The sequence below is a fragment of the Phyllopteryx taeniolatus genome, chromosome 21 (assembly GCF_024500385.1).
Source record: "Phyllopteryx taeniolatus isolate TA_2022b chromosome 21, UOR_Ptae_1.2, whole genome shotgun sequence".
Taxonomy (NCBI): Eukaryota; Metazoa; Chordata; class Actinopteri; order Syngnathiformes; family Syngnathidae; genus Phyllopteryx; species Phyllopteryx taeniolatus.
The window spans coordinates 6,265,239-6,282,644 of NC_084522.1; the positions used below are offsets into that span (position 1 = coordinate 6,265,239).

Genomic DNA, 17,406 nt, shown 5'->3' on the forward strand with positions numbered 1-17,406 from the left:
GTGTCAGTGCGAGTGTGCGCGTGTGTATCTGTGTGTGCCCTCTGGATTCGACTGTGCCGCATGTCTGAGTTGTGCAGCGGTAGACTGGTACTTCACTGGCTCTGCCTTGCGTTGAGGGTGAGTTTGTGCGACTTTTTTGCGTACGTGCGCGTACGGGCGAGTTTTGGGGTGTGACCATGGCAATCAACCGACCTGACTCGCTTGACGATTTTTGGTGCTTGGACTTGTAGCAGGGATAGTAGAAAATTGAGAGAGGAACCAACATCACCTCCTTTTTTGCCTTTGACCATTATCCACTAACAATGCTTTTTATTGAACCTTTGAATCCACAGTGGATACCAAAAGTGCACAGTCCACTGTTGCCAGTTTTTCAGACTGACAATTACAACACAAAATGGGCAGTATGCTGGGGTAATGGTTAGCACGTCTGCCTCACAGTCGAGAAGTCCTCATGTGTGGCGTTTGCATGTTGTCCCCATGTACTTCCGCCCAAATTCCAGAAACATAAATGTTAGGTTCATTAAATAGTGTGAATGGTTATGGTTATAAGTCAAGTAGGATAGGATCCAGCTCACCTGCCACCCAAATGAGGGAAAGTGCAATAGAAGATGGATGGATGGACCAAACAAAACGTCTTCATTCGGTCTTTCTGAAAGTCTATCGGCACTTCTTGACTCTATGATATTTCATTGCAATGCATCTGCACACCGCATATGTTCAAGCCGGTATATACACTACCTAATTCTACATTCAGCAAAACGGGTCTTAAGCACTTCCTTCCGGTTCAGGTGAATGTCGAAGTTGGTCTTGGCAAAGCAACTGCAGGAACTGTAAATGTCTATAATGTCTTTTTTTTTTTTTTTTTTTTTTTTTTTAAACACAAGGTGTAATCACACAGCCAGCAAAGATGACTATTAAATGTTTAGACTTTATACCTGTCTACATATATCATATCATATTTGTATAAGTAAAATAATTTACATGTATTTAACTTTTGTCCAACGGCAACAGCCATAAAGAAAGCAAAATTTTAGCTAGTTCGGCTTCAAACAATCATGTCGTCAAACAGTAGCCATGCTCTTTAGCGTAGCATACACAGGAAATGAGCTATCCCGTTTTCCGGGTTTGGTCACGTGACGTTCCGCATACAGCGACTTGGTGTCAGGTCTGCACTGAGACTTTTTTTCAAGAATAATCATCTTTTTTTTTCTGGTGAAGCTGTTCTTTGTTGGTTTGGATCCATGCTTTGGTTTATTGTCATGTTCAAAGTTGAAATTCCTTTTTGGCTTCAGCTTTCAGCAGCTCGTTAAAGATTTTGACATATATTTGGGACTGGTCATAAAACCCCAATTCTAGATGACCCTAAACAACCCCAAAAGACGATGTTACCAGCACCATGCTTCACTGTTTGCATGGTGTTCTCCAGGTAAAGTGCAGTGTTGCTTTTCCGTGAAAACGTTGAACCCAAAGAATGACTCAGCTCTCCCGAAAGCATGTGGGAAAACCTGTTGTGGTCGGATATAAAACCAAGGTTGAACTTTTTGACCACTTTGAATGAGACACTCTTATCTGCACCTTGTGGGTTAGGGTTATGTTTTCAGTACTTTTAGTCTTGCCTCTTGTGGTAAACCTTCCTGCACACCTGCCTAGCTTCCCTGCACTTGGGTCATCCATTTTTGCCTCCTCACTCCACCATGTTAACCTGCCAATTTGATAGTATCGGGTCTAACTACTACAACTTCTACAAGCACACACTCAACAAATAGGCATCCCAAAAAAAAAACACCATTACACTGGTGTAATATCAAGACTAAATGCAAGAAATTGCCAGAAGGAAGGTTTAGATACAGTATATGGCCTAATGTAATCAAAACAAAAAAAGAAAACTGTTAGTATTATGTAAGGGCCGACAGCATTAGGTGGGTGCAATGGAGCGATGGCCACCTGCACTGTCTGACACATCCACACAAAACACCCAAGGGACAAAATGACCTAAGGATGAGTCACAAAGAGAGAAAATGTGTGTGTATGCTAATCACTGCTTAGTTCTCACTTTCTCTATTTGACTGCAGGGTGGAAGGGACTTCCCGCTCGTTTATGAAACTTCCAATCCTTGGAAACGCTCCAGTTCAGTTAGGGCTGGACGCAGACACATACACACATTTACACTCGGAGGCGTGCACACAAAGGCCTCATTGTGTTTGACCCCCAGATGACGCGCAGGCAGGTCAAACTGGCGCGTCATTCTGAGGCAGCTGAAAAGGCCGGCCAGAGGGGCGTAATGAATATGTCCGTTCGACGGCACCGGGAGAAAGGCGCACTTTATCCTTGCTCGCGTTGTCTTTTAGGGCCAATCTGCGACAGGTTTTGGGTTCATAAATCTATCTGTGCAGAGGCAGGGTTACACACACACACACACACACACACACTCTGTCACATGCCTTCGTTTGGCTCTTGGGCTATATGCTAACATATTAGAGTTCTCAAGCTTTTATTTATGAAGTATCAATGTTTCTAACGGTAGCTAAAATGTGTGTGCTGCTTCCAGAAAAGTTATAGTGGTCATACATGCAGAGACAAAGTCATTAAGCACGATTAGGTACAACAACACAGACTTCCAGTTCTAATGCAACAAATCAAATTGTAAAGTCCCTAAGAAAGAATAACACTGTCACCAGATCCCCTTATGTAACTATGTGATACATCAGTTGTTCTTATAAGCTCATGGGCAACAATATTCCAATTTGGGAGGTTTGATGTGACAAAGATATTAATTTTAGTATGTTTTTTTTTAATTATTATTGTGGTTGTAGTTTGCAGCTATGTGGAAGTGCACTGCATCAATTTGAGATGTTTTGCTCTTGTTGCAGTAACTTATGATAACCATTATCATATAAAACTACAGCGTATGATGCAGTTCCACACCCCTGCAAACTGCTTCCGAAATAATAAGCATACAAAGCGAAGCAATGTCATATTTGTAAAACCAACACTTTAGATTCAACTCTTGTAGTACTTCTTATTAGGGAGATGTCATTTTTTTTAAAGTACAGACATAAACACTCATTTTGCTTTTATTTTATTTGTTTTATTTTTTTCCCCTCCATCAGGTGCATTAGTACACTGGACCCTAAAGAAAATTAACTCAAGACCTGAGATAGTCTTGTTTGTAATATACGGTACTCACAAAAAGTTAGTGATTTTGGACTTTGGGGTGGATATTCAGGATGAACCGAAAATGCACTCTAGCCTTTATAGTTAAACTTAATTTGACCTTCTCTAAACCTTTGAAGGCAGATGTTCAATGTTTCTTCAACAGACTCTTCCAGTCTCTCGGTATTTCTGTTGCAACCTACTGATGACACACTTGTGTCACTCTCAGCTTAGCGGCCACTTCCCTGTAAACGTTTTCTTTTTTTTTTACTTTTCATGTACTGTTCCTTTTCTGTACCTTGCAAATACAGTACAACACATTTGCATTTGATCCCATGAAATGTTTGTTTTTTAACATTTACAGTAAGTCCACCTTTTGTTTCTTATTTGCATTTCATCCTTATTGAATCATTATTGACAGTAAATACATTTTCTTTTCCTATTTTAACCATTTTTAATCTCCTAACTGTGCACAATGTTACTGTTAATGATTATTTGCTAAAAACAATTAGGTTTATCAGTTTAAACATTAAATATCTTGTCTTTGTAGTGTATTCAATTAAATATAGGTTGAACATGATTTGCAAATCATTGTATTCTGTTTTTATTTATGTTTATCACACCGTCCCAACTTCATTGGAATTGGGGTTGTACTTAAAACCCAGAACTATAGACAACGACGCATCCACAACAGTTTTAATATCAGCATGCACCGTAAACACCACCGCGCGCTCTTTTTATGAAGTCACTGTCGAAGTATCGTTCTCCCGCTGCACTCTCTCATCATGACACCATCCCCGCAGGCGTCAACAGAGCCGAAACAAAGTGTCGGTGTATTTGGGGTAAACGCGCCGATCCCGCAGCTCGGAAGACGGCGTGGCGATAGGCCAGCGTGACGCCGCCACCCGAGCGGGAACGTCTACCGGCGACAGAGTGGAAACTACCTGACAGCTGCAGCTCACACGGAGAGACAAGATTACAGGTAGACCCGCTTTACCTGTTGAAACACACGTGGCCTATTAGAAGTACGTGTTTGCTAGGCGTGTACGTTGGGGCCCCGAGGAATACTGTACACACAGGGCTGACAAATATGGTGGCAGGTGCATGACGGTGAAAGCTCATTATTATTCGTATCGTTAGCCTAATAACGTTTGCCCAAGAAATTTTTAACTAACTGTCACAATAGCTTGCTTGCTTTTCTTTGTGGCGATTCTCAGTCATCCAGGTCATGGTAATCCCCAAAGGTTGAATCCAAGCAACTGGACTCTTCCTTTTCTTCTTTTCCCAAAATGTGCTAAAATGACTTTGGCAATTGTGGTATTAGGCTAACGAGTACAAGTCCTATGAGAGTAGAGTTATACAATGGCTATTCACGGAGGTTATGGACCGAGCCATGACGCAAATAGATCAAATTTGTGAGTAATTAAAAGGTTTATAATTGCCGATAGATGCCAGAAAATGGTTGAAAAGCACTAGTTTTGTCTAAATGAAGCGTCTCAACTCATTTAAACATACTGGTGCCAAGATACCGCAAGATGGCCTGAAAAGAAAAAACAGCGAATGGGTGAGTTTTTCAGCAAATAACAGAGGATACGTTAGCAAATGCTGAACTGTGAATATTATGTGGTGGTTCACAGTGCAAGAATAAAGTCATGCCTTTATTGGGGGGGGGGGGGGGGCATATGAGAATAAAGTTCGGGTTCTACAAGAATAAAGGCAAAACAGTGCGGCACAGCAGAAGGTGTTTTGCACGTCTGCCTCACAGGCTTCCCCAAATTGTGCTTCCTTGTGAACAAATACAAATACAAATACAACAAGTACAAATTGTTGTTTGTCTTCGCGTCTACAACTTCATTCTCGTAACATGACCACTTTCATTGTGTAACTTATTTTTATTTTTTCTTATGTTTATATACAAATATATAAATGTATATTCCAGGCTATGTTATAAAAACCTGCACATCCGTTGTGTCAGTCAACTATCGCCGATCATGACATCATCTCTGTTTAATGACAGGCAGCTCTTGTACTACTGTACAGGCACACGCGCGTGCGCGGTGCGCGCACTCCATCGCCTCCCTTTGGCTCTAGCCTGACATCTAGCGACACCGACTGTAACGTGATCCTCCGTGACATGAATGCGTGAACATAATGGAGCCGCAGGGCTGAGCTGGGGGAACAATCAGTGCATTGCTCGGTGTTTTTAGCACATATTTTCGTACCGTTTAGATTTACCAAAATACACTTTTCCATGTCTTCGGATTTCTTAATTACTGATTAAAGCCATGCAAAGTGCTTGCTGTGATGTAATGCCATGTGAGGGCAGTGGTGCGTAATAACGGGCTGGGGGGGTTGATTTACCCCCTCATCCCACACATATCATTTCATTACCTCACTATTGCACTTAGTTTGAGTTGAGCAGCAGCAACTAGAAAAACAAAAAAGACCCACTGAGCTCCAATAAATACGCAAAATTTGTCTCCCTTCTCGAGTCTGACAGGAATGAGGTCAGACACACCGCTCCTCATTGCACATTATTATTATTATTATTATTATTGTTGCCCGTCTTTTTTTCTTCCCTCCCCCAGCCAATGAGCGAGCGAGGGGCGTGGCCCGAGAGAATAAGCGGGGATGGAGACCAACGCCGATTGGCTGCCGTGCCTCGCCGAGAAGCTATAAAAGCGCGCGGCTGCGGTTGTTGTGTTTACAGTAAGGTTGACAGAACGCCCGGGGAGACTATGAGAAAGCGCAGCTGCTCCATTCACCCACATGGTTCCTCAACCGCACACACAAGCCACTCCAGGGACTTGCACTGGTGCCGTCCACAGCGACCTGTTCCGGGTCCAGCGGGCCGAGTTTTCAGCCGCACGGGCAGTTGAAAAGTTGACTCTTGGATCCTTGTATTTATTGATTTTCTTTCTTTTTGTTTTTTTTTGGAAGTGAATTGAGCCCGAAAGGTTACGAGCCGAGAGAGAACAGAGACTTGGGAACTTTTGTTGTTGTTGTTGTTGCGAGGCACAAGTTTTATCAGGCTGTGCGGTAAGAACCAGTGAGGAGCATTGTTGATTATTGTCGGTTTTAGTTTTCGTTTTTTGTTGTTTTTTTACGCACTTTTTACACGTAGTTGAGCGGAAGGATGGTGCAGCAGCAGCAGCAGCAGCAGCAGCACCACATGAGCGCTCACGCTCCTTCCCCAGCCGGGGACTCCACAGACACCGGAGAGATGGACTTGGAGATGGATGCGCCTCCCACCCCGGCGGAGCGGAGCGACCTGGCCTGGTGCAAAACCCCGACGGGCCACATCAAGAGACCCATGAACGCCTTCATGGTGTGGTCGCAAATCGAAAGGAGAAAGATCATGGAGCAGTCTCCGGACATGCACAACGCGGAGATCTCCAAGCGGCTGGGCAAGCGGTGGAAGCTGCTCAAAGACGCCGACAAGATCCCCTTCATCCGGGAGGCGGAGCGGCTGCGGCTCAAACACATGGCCGACTACCCAGACTACAAGTACCGGCCCAGAAAGAAGGTCAAGTCCGGCAGCGGGGCGAGTAAGCAGCAGGCGGATCGCGCGGAGAAGAGCTCGGAGCGCGGCAGCAAAGCCAAAAGAAGCCCCGCGGCCAAAGCGGCCAGCAGGACGCACAAGCAGGCCGGCGGCGACCACCAGAGCGTCTTCAAACCCAGGTCAGTGTCTGGGGCCAGGCATATCCCCGACGAGCGCACCGTAGAGGCCAAGCGCGGCTTCCCCTCGGCGGGGGCGTGGAGCTCGGAGAGCGGACCTCCCTCCGTGGGGGTCCCGGCCAGTCCCACTCTGAGCAGCTCGGCCGAGTCTGCCGACCCGCTGAGCCTGTACGAGGAGCACAGCCCCGGGGGCGGCGGGTCGTCCCCCACCGCGCGCCTCAGGTACTCCCGCGCGGCCTCCCCCACGCCGTCAGCATCCCACTCCTCCTCAGTCTCCTCCTCATCCTCGGACGAGGAGTTTGAAGACGAGCGCCTCGACTTGAACCCGAGCCCTGGCTACGAGAGCATGTCCCTGGGCGGCATGGGCTTCTCTGACGCCGAGCTGGACCGGGACTTGGACTGGAACTTCGGGGAGTGCGGCGCCGGCTCCCACTTCGACTTCCCGGACTACTGCACGCGGGAGGTGAGCGAGATGATCTCAGGAGACTGGCTGGAGTCCACCATCTCCAACCTGGTGTTCACCTACTGAAACTACAGCCGAGGCGCAGTGGCTGAAGTACCGAGACGAAGCCTCCCGAGTTTTGAACTACTCAAACCCCCACACCACTCTGCCAACAACGCCCCCCCCCATCCCCCGCTACCCCCCTCCCCCCCGGAGCAATTTTCACGGAATAGAGTGGAAAGAGGAGACAGTGCGTGTGCGCGCGCGACTCACAGACTTGGTGCGTCTGACGGGAGCGCGCGGGTCGGGGGGGGGGGGGGGGGGGGGGCGGATGAAAAATGCTTAGTTTGCATTTGGACACGGAGCAGGAGTGAATGTAAGCAGAAAGAAGTGAAAAGTGACTTCTAAACTAATCCTCAAGAGGATGACAAGTGACAATAAACTGAACATTTGTGTTACTTTGGATGGGGGAAAAGAGACACTTCAGGTGTTTTTATTTTTTGTTTTTGTTTTGCCCCCCCCCCCCCCCCCCCCCCCCCCAAAAAAAAGGAGTTCCAGTATCAACACGCATGCTCTCCTGAATGAGGAGAATTTAGAAAATGTTCATTGCTGCGTAATGACGCAACGTGCGAGACCTTCGATTGGACACAATTCACGATCACCAGCTTCTCTTTCAACGGCAGGACTTTAAAAAAAAAAAAAAAAAAAAAAAAACTGAATCCAGACTTCAGAAAACCTTTCTCAGCTTTCTTAAAACACTCAGTGCACAATTCAGGACCAACGCCCCCTTCCCCTCCTTTCCCCATCCCAGTCTGCATCCTTTCTGCCTAGTGCTTCAACTTTCTAGTTCCTCGGTGTCAAGAATGACTTTTTTATATTGATGTATTTATACCGGCCAACATTTTTTTACACATAGAAGTATTGTTCTCGTACAGGTCTTGTTTTTGTGTGTGCGTGCGTGCGCGTGTGTGTACATACACCTGTCTGTATCCAGCGCGGAAGGGCTAGAAGTGTCTCTTATTTAAAGTGTCTGACCGCTCTCACTTTTCGAGTGCGTCATGATTTTTTTACTTGTATTTTTGTACAAAATCTATAGAAAGTGGAGGGGGAGTGGCGGTTTGAGGAGGGGGGCGGGGAACGGGGGTGGCGAGCGGGTAGCCCCCGACATTGTTATTTGGATCTTGATTTAGTGTTAAGACGTGCAGCAAGGGGGGTGGGCGGGCTCGGTTGGCACAATCTGACCTCACACCGTGTTTACAGTATTTACCCACATGCTTCTTAATGGCACAGTGACTCCAGTTTCACCAGCCAAGTAAACAAAGCGCCACGGACAGGCTCCCGTGCAGCCCGAGTGGTGACTCGTCTTACTCCAGTACACATCGCAGACTTCTAAGGACTGAAAGATCCCGGAGTGTCACTGTTTAGATAGAGCTAATACCTCCGTGTGCTTTTCTTCTTGTTCTTCTTCTTGTTCTTCTGCTCTTACTTTTGAAGATAAGTTTTATTTGAACCACTGGATGGACTTTCACGCTCATTCCACTTTGCCTAGACTTTGGAGGAAAAGAAGGTGTATGAAGTGCTTCATCTGTTCTCGCGCAAACCGCATCCAAAATAGTATTTAACCTTTCTGTACCTGTTGGCTAAGTATAGCAAAAGGCTAATTGTTTTTCCTATATTATGGCATGGCAAATAGCATTTGTATTTCAGATTCAGGTATATGTAGCTATAGCTGTTGTGTTTAAGATTTTTAAAAGAATAATAACATGAAGATATTTATGTAAACTGACTGTACTATAAGCAAAGATTGTGTGTTTTATGTATGATGATCAACAACAGGCACTAGGACAGCCATCTTTGGACACATTGAAGATGATTTTGGTCCGGGAGTTTCTCTTTTTTCCAAGACATTTTTCTTTTTTTTTTTTCAAGTTTTGTTTTGTTTTTTTTGTTTTTTCATTTGTGCAATATGCTGTCTATGACCATGTTTTGTCCAATCATGCCAATATTGTTTTGTTGTTTATTATAAGAAAAAAAAAAAGCCAATTTTTTGGGTCAATCACTGCCTCTCAGACCTCTGTACAGATTGTTGTTTTTAATTTGTATTTCTTTTCCTCCGTGAAGGAAATAAAATCAGCTGGAACTGAAAAGTACAACATGCCTTTTCTTGTGTTCTTTGCATCACATTCCACGACTGCCACTTATTTCAAAGCCTACCCGAGCCTGGTGACCACGCACGCGTGTTTGCTGCGCACGGCCATATCAGACCGCGAATCAATAGGCAGCCGGCGAATCGATGGGAGTGGTCGCATTCACCCTCTCTCGTCTCGTACTACACGTGCAAAAAACGTGGCTGCCATGGTAACACTGTATCCAAGAGAGAGCGGCTGCAATCCTCTCGGGACCAGCGTGCCACTGTGTATGTGTATGTGTGTAATAAGGGACGCAGACTGATCCATTGGTGGGGGTTGGGGGCAGACATTTCTGCAAGGCATGACTCGAATAAAGGAGGAGAATGAGGTGTGTGTGTGTGTACTGAGGGAGTGGGGAGGCAGAGGGTGTTTGTCTGTCCTTGTGCTCGTGCTGGAGTCTGCTCCCAAATCCAATTAATTCCTTTTGGATGCATTCATTTGTCTGGTACATATGATGAGAAAAAGAGAGAGAAAGAGACCCCTAAGGTGCAGTATTTAGTCTGTATCAATTTACGCCCTGTTCCACAAGAGACAATGGTAATTATTTCCATGTCGTTGTGCGTGTGTGTGTGTCATGGGGCGGTATAATGAGATATATATGGCACGGTCAAGTTGGTCAACATACCAAAGACATCAGACATCATCCCCCAGATGTCTTCAATAAGTTTGACATCAGACGGGAAGTAGTGCGTGAGGTGCGTTTGACGTGGACCCTGAACTGATGTCGGCTATGTCGAGTGCCCTCTTCACCATCCACATGCATGAGTGTCAACGGAATTGCCTTCAGGAGAGGATGCGAGATGCTGCGCTTGACCTTCAGTGGGTCTCTTTGGTTTTTATGTGTATCCTGTGTCAGGCAACAGGCCAGTTTTACAGCAGTTAGAAACAAACAAAATTCAGTGAACCCAAGCCATATTGTGTTTTTTGTTTGTTTGTTTTTTTCAGACGATCATTTGTTTCTGGATTTTTTGGGAGTTTCACGGCTTTAGTGTAGTGCCCTATTATGCCACAACACGTCAGGAAACACTGAGACGCAGCACAATTAACAGGGAGAATAAGACACACCTTCAGTTTCCTCTAAAACATTACCACATCTTGCAGTTGTTGGTGCTAAAGAGCAACATCGTAACATCTATGCTAATTTCCAAGAGCCCCTGTATGGACTTTCGCATTGTACGTTAGCATTAAGCTATTGGTCTTCCGTTAGACAAAATGATATGATTTTGGTTGAATAGTCTGGTGTTTAAATATACTGTACAATGTTTCATTCGTTTTAGTTGTATGTGTCCGTTTTACAGTAAACTTCAACTGGGATTTATAAATGAACATCTTGAAGCGTTGCTTCTTATTTGGATAGCTGTGGGGGCGAGTATTCTTTTGTATTCCTCGAAGTGATGTTACACCATAGTCTCCCATTTCTTAACAGTTTGAGAGCGAACAGGTACTAAGAAATACTTTAGAAGTGTTTATAAAGTTTAAATGGGTTTATTGCATGTGGAAGGGGTAAAACTATTCAATACTTCTTTTGTAGGTCTTTGTGTTGCAGATTTTCTTTTAGGGGGCTCTGGAATGAATCCTTCACGATAAACGGAGGTTTAGGGCTGGGTCAATTTGTGACGATGCAATCATAGTTTTACAGCAATTAGAAACTAGATACAATGCATCGAATCATCACCGGTCACTTTATTAGGTACACCTACCCCATCTGATGACATCGAAAATAATGCCCTCAGAGAAGCCAACAAAATGTTTACGTTGTAGTCGGCAATCGTTTAGAGCTGCTCGACACGACACCGTGAGCTGTTTCTAATGTTTACCCTCTCATGAAGCTTAATAAGCTAGCCAAAATATCAGAATCACTTCTTAGTCTGATGCATTAAGTTTTGGATTAGATTGTGAAGGTATACCTAGTATTGTGTTTGTGCCTTTTACCAGCACAAGAACGAAATTGTGTTTTACGTTTATCCGGTGGCCCAAAAAAGTATGACTTTCTCGTAACTACCACAATTGCATTTCAAGCGTACTTCATATTGTGGCCGCTGAGCATATGTGACTTTCCCCCCCAATTATGAGAACAACTAGTGTGTTCATATGCAGTATACGGTGACGAGCAATCAAAGTTTTGTTGAAAAGACCACAGTTGGATTTCTTACAGGAAGGCAACGTTTTATTTCTAAAGAACCACTAGTGTTTATTTGTTCCACTAAAAGGACTAAGATGTGCTTGATGGCATCGCCGTTGCATGTACTTCTATTATAGCTTTTGTCTGCTTTGGAAGCAGTGGTCAAATGTGACTAATTGCACTTAGTCATTCTTCTGAGAACATTTTATGCAGATTGGACATCTTGGTGCCTAGAACATTTTACCTGTTTCTTTTCATTACAACTGGCTGTTTCTGGATCACCTTTCTGTCAATTGTACAAATTATTGTTTCTGCTATAAAACAAAACAAAAAGGTAAACTTTATATAAAGAGGGATCATATTTTAATCTTTAATTTCTTGTATCCACAGATATTTACAATTTACATGAAGATTATATGAGCACTATTTTGTTTATGATGAAGTTTTTCCGCAATCATTATAATGCAATTGTTTATTGATGGTGTCGCGTCCAAGGATTTTTTGCCCCCTTATATAGTCCAAGTATATTATGAATTCAGTTCAATCTTAGACAGGTTTTTCCCCTTTCAGGCAGAGGTGCAAAACATAAGTGGAAAGTAAGCGGAAAGCTTGCAAGCAGACGCTGGCCTCGACACTGATAAAATCTTACAATGTAATACAGCTTCTTTGCAATGTAAGTGCAATCCTTCTTGCTCTAACTATATAACCTGCGCATGGGCTCATATATGAGATAAGCATAAACCATCCCTTAGCCCCCATGGAGATATTATAGAACAAAAATATTGACAAGCAGGGGGAAAAAGATATCATAGTCAACATAAACACACTTTAAAACACCACAAAGGCAGTCAGAGTGGCTGCAGGAGCTCCACGATAGGAGCTTTATAGCCATTTTTCTGTCACAAAGCACAATCATAGAAAGAAATACGCAAACTGTTGTGATGGCGTGCAGCCCAACTTTGTGAGGCCGCGGGCTCGATTTACACAAAATGTCATTGTAGTAAATGGAAGAGGAGAGATAAGAGCAGAAGTTAAAATACAATATTGATGTATAAATAAGACGATGTACAAAGATGCCCCAGTGCCTCTCTCGACGTGTGTGTATATATATATATATATATATATATATATATATATATATACTTTCTAAACTACTTTTGGTTTTGAGGGTGGTAAAAACAGAATCATAAACAGATCATATTTTCAGATGCAAAAAAAAAAAAAAAAAAAAATATGCGATGTTGACTCTGCTGCAGTGACGCTAAGAATTCTGGGATACTGTATAATCGCCGTTGTTGCCGGCTGCTCAAACAGCTGCACACAAAGCACTGATTAGACTTTGTTTACTTTCCATGTCTGATGGGATAGGCTGGGCCGGGCCTCGGCCAGGACAGAAGAACATTACAGTACAATCCAATAGTGGACGGTTAGTGTGAGGTTAAATGGTGTCTGGGAGTGGACGGGCATCATGTTTGCCCCCTCAGGCGCTTGGATAGGATAAACATGGTAGTGCCCCCGTTAAACCTCCGTCAGTAGATAAACTGTGGACTGACACTTAATGACTCGAAAACATGGTTGTAAAAATACACTATAAAATATAAAAGACTTTGGAGTGTGTTTCCATTCATCCAGAAGCCAAACCTTTTTTTTTTTAAAAAAAAAAAAAAAAAAAAAAAAAAAAAAGAACATTTTAACCAATACAGTGTACGGCTTCAGTCTTTGATGATGCAGAGAGCCCTCTTTCTACGCCTGCTGGTGAAAATAGCACAATATGTTGTGGTGATTATGAACCGCAAACAAATCCAAAATAGAGATCAGACATTGTGGTCAATACTGTGATATTGTAACCATGATTGTACTTCATTCAGCTTCAGTTTATTTGGGTGAGTCTCATGCAAACATGGATGTGGAGTCATGCACCGCTGCAAATAGTCTCAGAGCTTCACAACGAGCACAGATGGAGGCTATTAGGCGCATGAAAAAATCGGACAAGTCCACCTACACTCAGACTTTGGAGTCGTTTAGACATTGTGGCACTCTGTGTACCGCACACGACGAACTCATTGTTGAGCATTGTGCTCCAACCGTTCGCTCGTGAGTCATAGTGGTAGGTGTTGTGTGCCGCCTGAAAGGCTCCAAACAAGTTCTGAGAACACAGAGGCTTGGATCCAAATTTCTAAAAGGCTGTCATGGCACTGTGTTGAAGCAGGTTTGTGCAGAGCCGTGAAACCGCTGTTGTGTAAGCGTAAGAAAGAACCTAAAAATAGTGTGCATCTAGCAATCGCAACGCACAGCTAACACAGATGATTCTTCCAAGTTCGGATGTGTTTTTCAAAGCGATGAAAGAGAGAGCTGAGTGGGTCAGGCAGTTGCAGACGGCGACCTACATGCAGTCTGCAGTGCTAAAATTAAAACATGTCAGCGTTGCTGTGACACAACCTAAATTACATCATCTCCGCGGACAGTTGTCATCATTTGAACACTCAGCTTCCACAGTGGCACAAAAGAGGAAGCAGGGATTCGTAAATACAAGTATGTATATGCAGGCAAAAACAAGCAGGTGAAAATGTCACGATTGTTTTGGTCGCAGTGTCACACAAACAAAACATTTGCGTGTTGCTTTTAAATCATCACCATCACCTTTGACGCTTCCTGCAGCGCTGCAAGTTCTCACTGCTTTTTTGGGCCAACATCTGTTGAATAAATTGACGCGGCATTTTTTAACACTCATGGTTCCCAGATGAGTAACCCAGTAAGTTTAGTGACAGCCCGATATTCCCCTTTAGCTGCACTTTGACGACTGTGGTTTTGACTCAAATGTGTCCGATTTCAGTATATCCTGTATTTTATGAAGCACAAAGCAAATGGCATTTTCATCAGCCCGAGCATATATACAGTATTAGCCACGCATTTTGATGGGCCATACTCGATTGAATCCACCTCTTAATACCACCATAATATCGCATCTCAACTGTAGAAACCCATCCATCCATCCATTTTCTGAGCCGCTTCTCCTCACAAGGGTCGCGGGCGTGCTGGAGCCTATCACAGCTATCTTCGGGCAGGAGGCGGTGTGCACCCTGAACTGGTTGCCAACCAATCGCAGGGCACACATAAACAAACAACCATTCGCACTCACATTCATACCTACGGGCAATTTAGAGTCTTCAATTAACCTACCATGGATGTTTTTGGGATGTGGGAGGAAACCGGAGTGCCCGGAGAAAACCCACACAGGCACAGAGAGAATATGCAAACTCCGCACAGGCGGGGGCTGGGATTTGAACCCTGATCCTCAGAACTGTGAGGCAGACGCTCTAACCAGTTGTCCAGCGTGCCGCTACTATAGAAACCATCAATACAAAACAAAAAGGCAAGAAACAGCACACAACTCTGCCTCGTAGGGTATCATCTGGAGCAGATCTGAATCAATAATTGTCTAATATCATGACAAAGCTTATGAGCGTTTTGAGGTCCAACGGTATAAATTCAATTACTGACTGACCATCTGACTGCCTTACTTACTTAAAAGCAGAATTCTTGATAGGGTGGATCTCATTAGATTAATGTTCTGTCCATTGAGTAAACTGTGTCCAGTAAATTTATTAGCGTTCAAAATGTTGACGATTACTGTTGAGCCCCATGCGATCATGTTCATAAGGTGCAACAAAAGCCAACAAAGGACTATGTAATGAAGTAGATTGTTTTTAAACATTCCCTTTTTTGTTGTCTTTGTCAAATCACGTTGACGTACGAGAGTAACTCAGAGGTGACAAACTGAAATCGAGAGGGTGTGACAGCAGAATGGTAATAAGGAGAGGGCGTAAAAGAGCTCAAGTAGTACATTTGTAAGTTTGCAGCTCGGTGGGTGCAAAGAGGTGACAGAAGGCTGTCAATAGGCGCACGAACACCTGAACAAAACACCTTTTACTCTCAGTGGATCAGTGCTGTCTCCACACGTGAAACATTTTCATAAAGCCCAAGCATAGGAGGTCCGGTGGCCACCTCCCTCCCTCAACCTGTCCTACGCTCCCACCTGCTGAGCAACACACAGTGAGAGGGCAATCTGACATGTTCATTACCACACGTGAGTTCGGCTTCCGAGCTCTTAGAGCTTTACCAGCAGATTCCACGCCTGGTGAGCTTTAAGAGATGTTTTCATGCTTTTTCTTCTTATTTTTTTTTCCTCTTTTTTTTTTTTTTTTGGTCGGGTGGGGGGGATGATGCAACTGTCAAAACCCAAAGGTTCACTGGGAGTTCTTCATCTGGAGGGATGATGTGCAAATACCTTTCGCTGTGCATGTCACAGTCTAACCAGGCCTCGATCTGCCAAAGCGCAAACGTTTGGGAAATCAATATCTAGGATCCTAAGAGTTAGGAGAAGGAAAAGGTTAATCCTGGATCTGAGATGCTTGCAAGATCGTCTTTAAGCATAACAAAATTACATCCTGATATATTGGGATTTGACAGCAATATCTCAATCAGGATCAGATCCAGATTTAACTTGAGCCAGCATTTACATAAATATATTACATTGAATTCGGATAACATTTCACTGGCATTTAAGATTTTAAAACCTATGATGCAATAATTTCGGTTTTATTTTTATTTTTTTTTTAAGTGAGATTTTGGTTTCAAACTTGGTTTGAAATTGTGAAAGGACAATTGTGTTGCAATGATTTTTGGGAACTGTTGTATTTTTAAGATGCCTTAAGTGGTGATTTTCACCAAAATGTGATATGAATGTCCTTGTGAAATAGTGTAATAGTTTGATTGCAGCAAAACCGACACACACAAACAAAACATCTTTATCTCAGATCTCCATTAAATTTTGTTTGTCAGCACAGCTTCGGGCTTGCATTTACCTAATAAATTTCAGTTGTAACACTTTCAGAGGAAGGATTTTTTTCATCACTGTGTTGATTCTCACCAAAATGAAATGGGAACATTGTTATATACTGTATATCCTTGTAAAATTACATAAACATCATAAGTATAATTGCATAGTAGTCATCTTCGAACGTTTTGGGCAAATAATGAAACACACAATAAATTCAACAAACAAGAGTCCAGTTGCAGAAGGTTGAATACCTTTGTGGATTATCATGACCAGGATGACTGAGAATCTATGCAGACATAAAAGAAAGACCCAATTATTTTTTTTAGTTAAACATTATTTGGGCAACTGTGCTATTAGGCTAAGGATATTATGATTAAAAATATTGTTGCTGTCCATTAACGTTTTTTTAAGGCAGATTTTACAGAAACATCATTTTGTTGTTGCTTTTTGAGCTCCAAATAAAAGAACTGGCAACTTTTGGAGATGCATGATGTTTCATTGGACATACGGCTGCCTCACAGTTGAAGTCGCGGATTCGAATCTCTGCTCAGGTCCTCTGTACTCCGGCTTCCTCCCACATACCAAAAACATGCATCCATCGATCCATTTTCCGAGCCGCTTATCCTCACAAGGGTTGCGGGAGTGCTTGAGCCTATCCCAGCAATCATCGGGCAGGAGGCGGGGTAGACCCTGAACTGGTTGCCAGCCAATCGCAGGGCACATTGAAACAAACAATCATTCGCACTCACATTCACACCTACGGGCAATTTAGAGTCTTCAATGAACCTACCATGTATGTTTTTGGGATGTGGGAGGAAACCGGAGTGCCCGGAGAAAACCCATGCAGGCACGGGGAGAACATGCAAACTCCACACAGGTGGGGCCGGGGATTGAACCCAGGTCCTCAGAACTGTGAGGCAGACGATCTAACCAGTCGCTCACCGTGGCCAAAAACATGTATGTTAGGTTAATAATAAGAACG

The 17,406-nt window shown here is 43.6% G+C and overlaps 1 protein-coding gene and 1 long non-coding RNA gene across 4 annotated transcripts in view; one reads left to right on the forward strand and one right to left on the reverse strand.

Moving 5' to 3' along the window:
* sox4a (SRY-box transcription factor 4a) overlaps positions 1-9,426 on the forward strand; it is a 105,941-nt gene extending 96,515 nt beyond the window's left edge. For 2 of the 3 annotated variants that reach the window (XM_061760160.1, XM_061760161.1), the window contains exons 3-4: positions 3,957-4,135; positions 5,742-9,426. In XM_061760160.1, coding sequence (XP_061616144.1) covers positions 6,290-7,360 — 1,071 coding nt within the window. In that variant the 5' untranslated portion in view covers positions 3,957-4,135; positions 5,742-6,289 and the 3' untranslated portion in view covers positions 7,361-9,426. Of the gene's footprint in view, positions 1-906; positions 4,136-5,741 lie in introns of those variants that run through there. The other variant, XM_061760159.1, reaches the window with a different exon arrangement.
* LOC133471034 (uncharacterized) overlaps positions 1-17,406 on the reverse strand; it is a 63,857-nt gene that overhangs the window by 32,089 nt on the left and 14,362 nt on the right. The gene's annotated exons all lie outside the window — the stretch shown is intronic.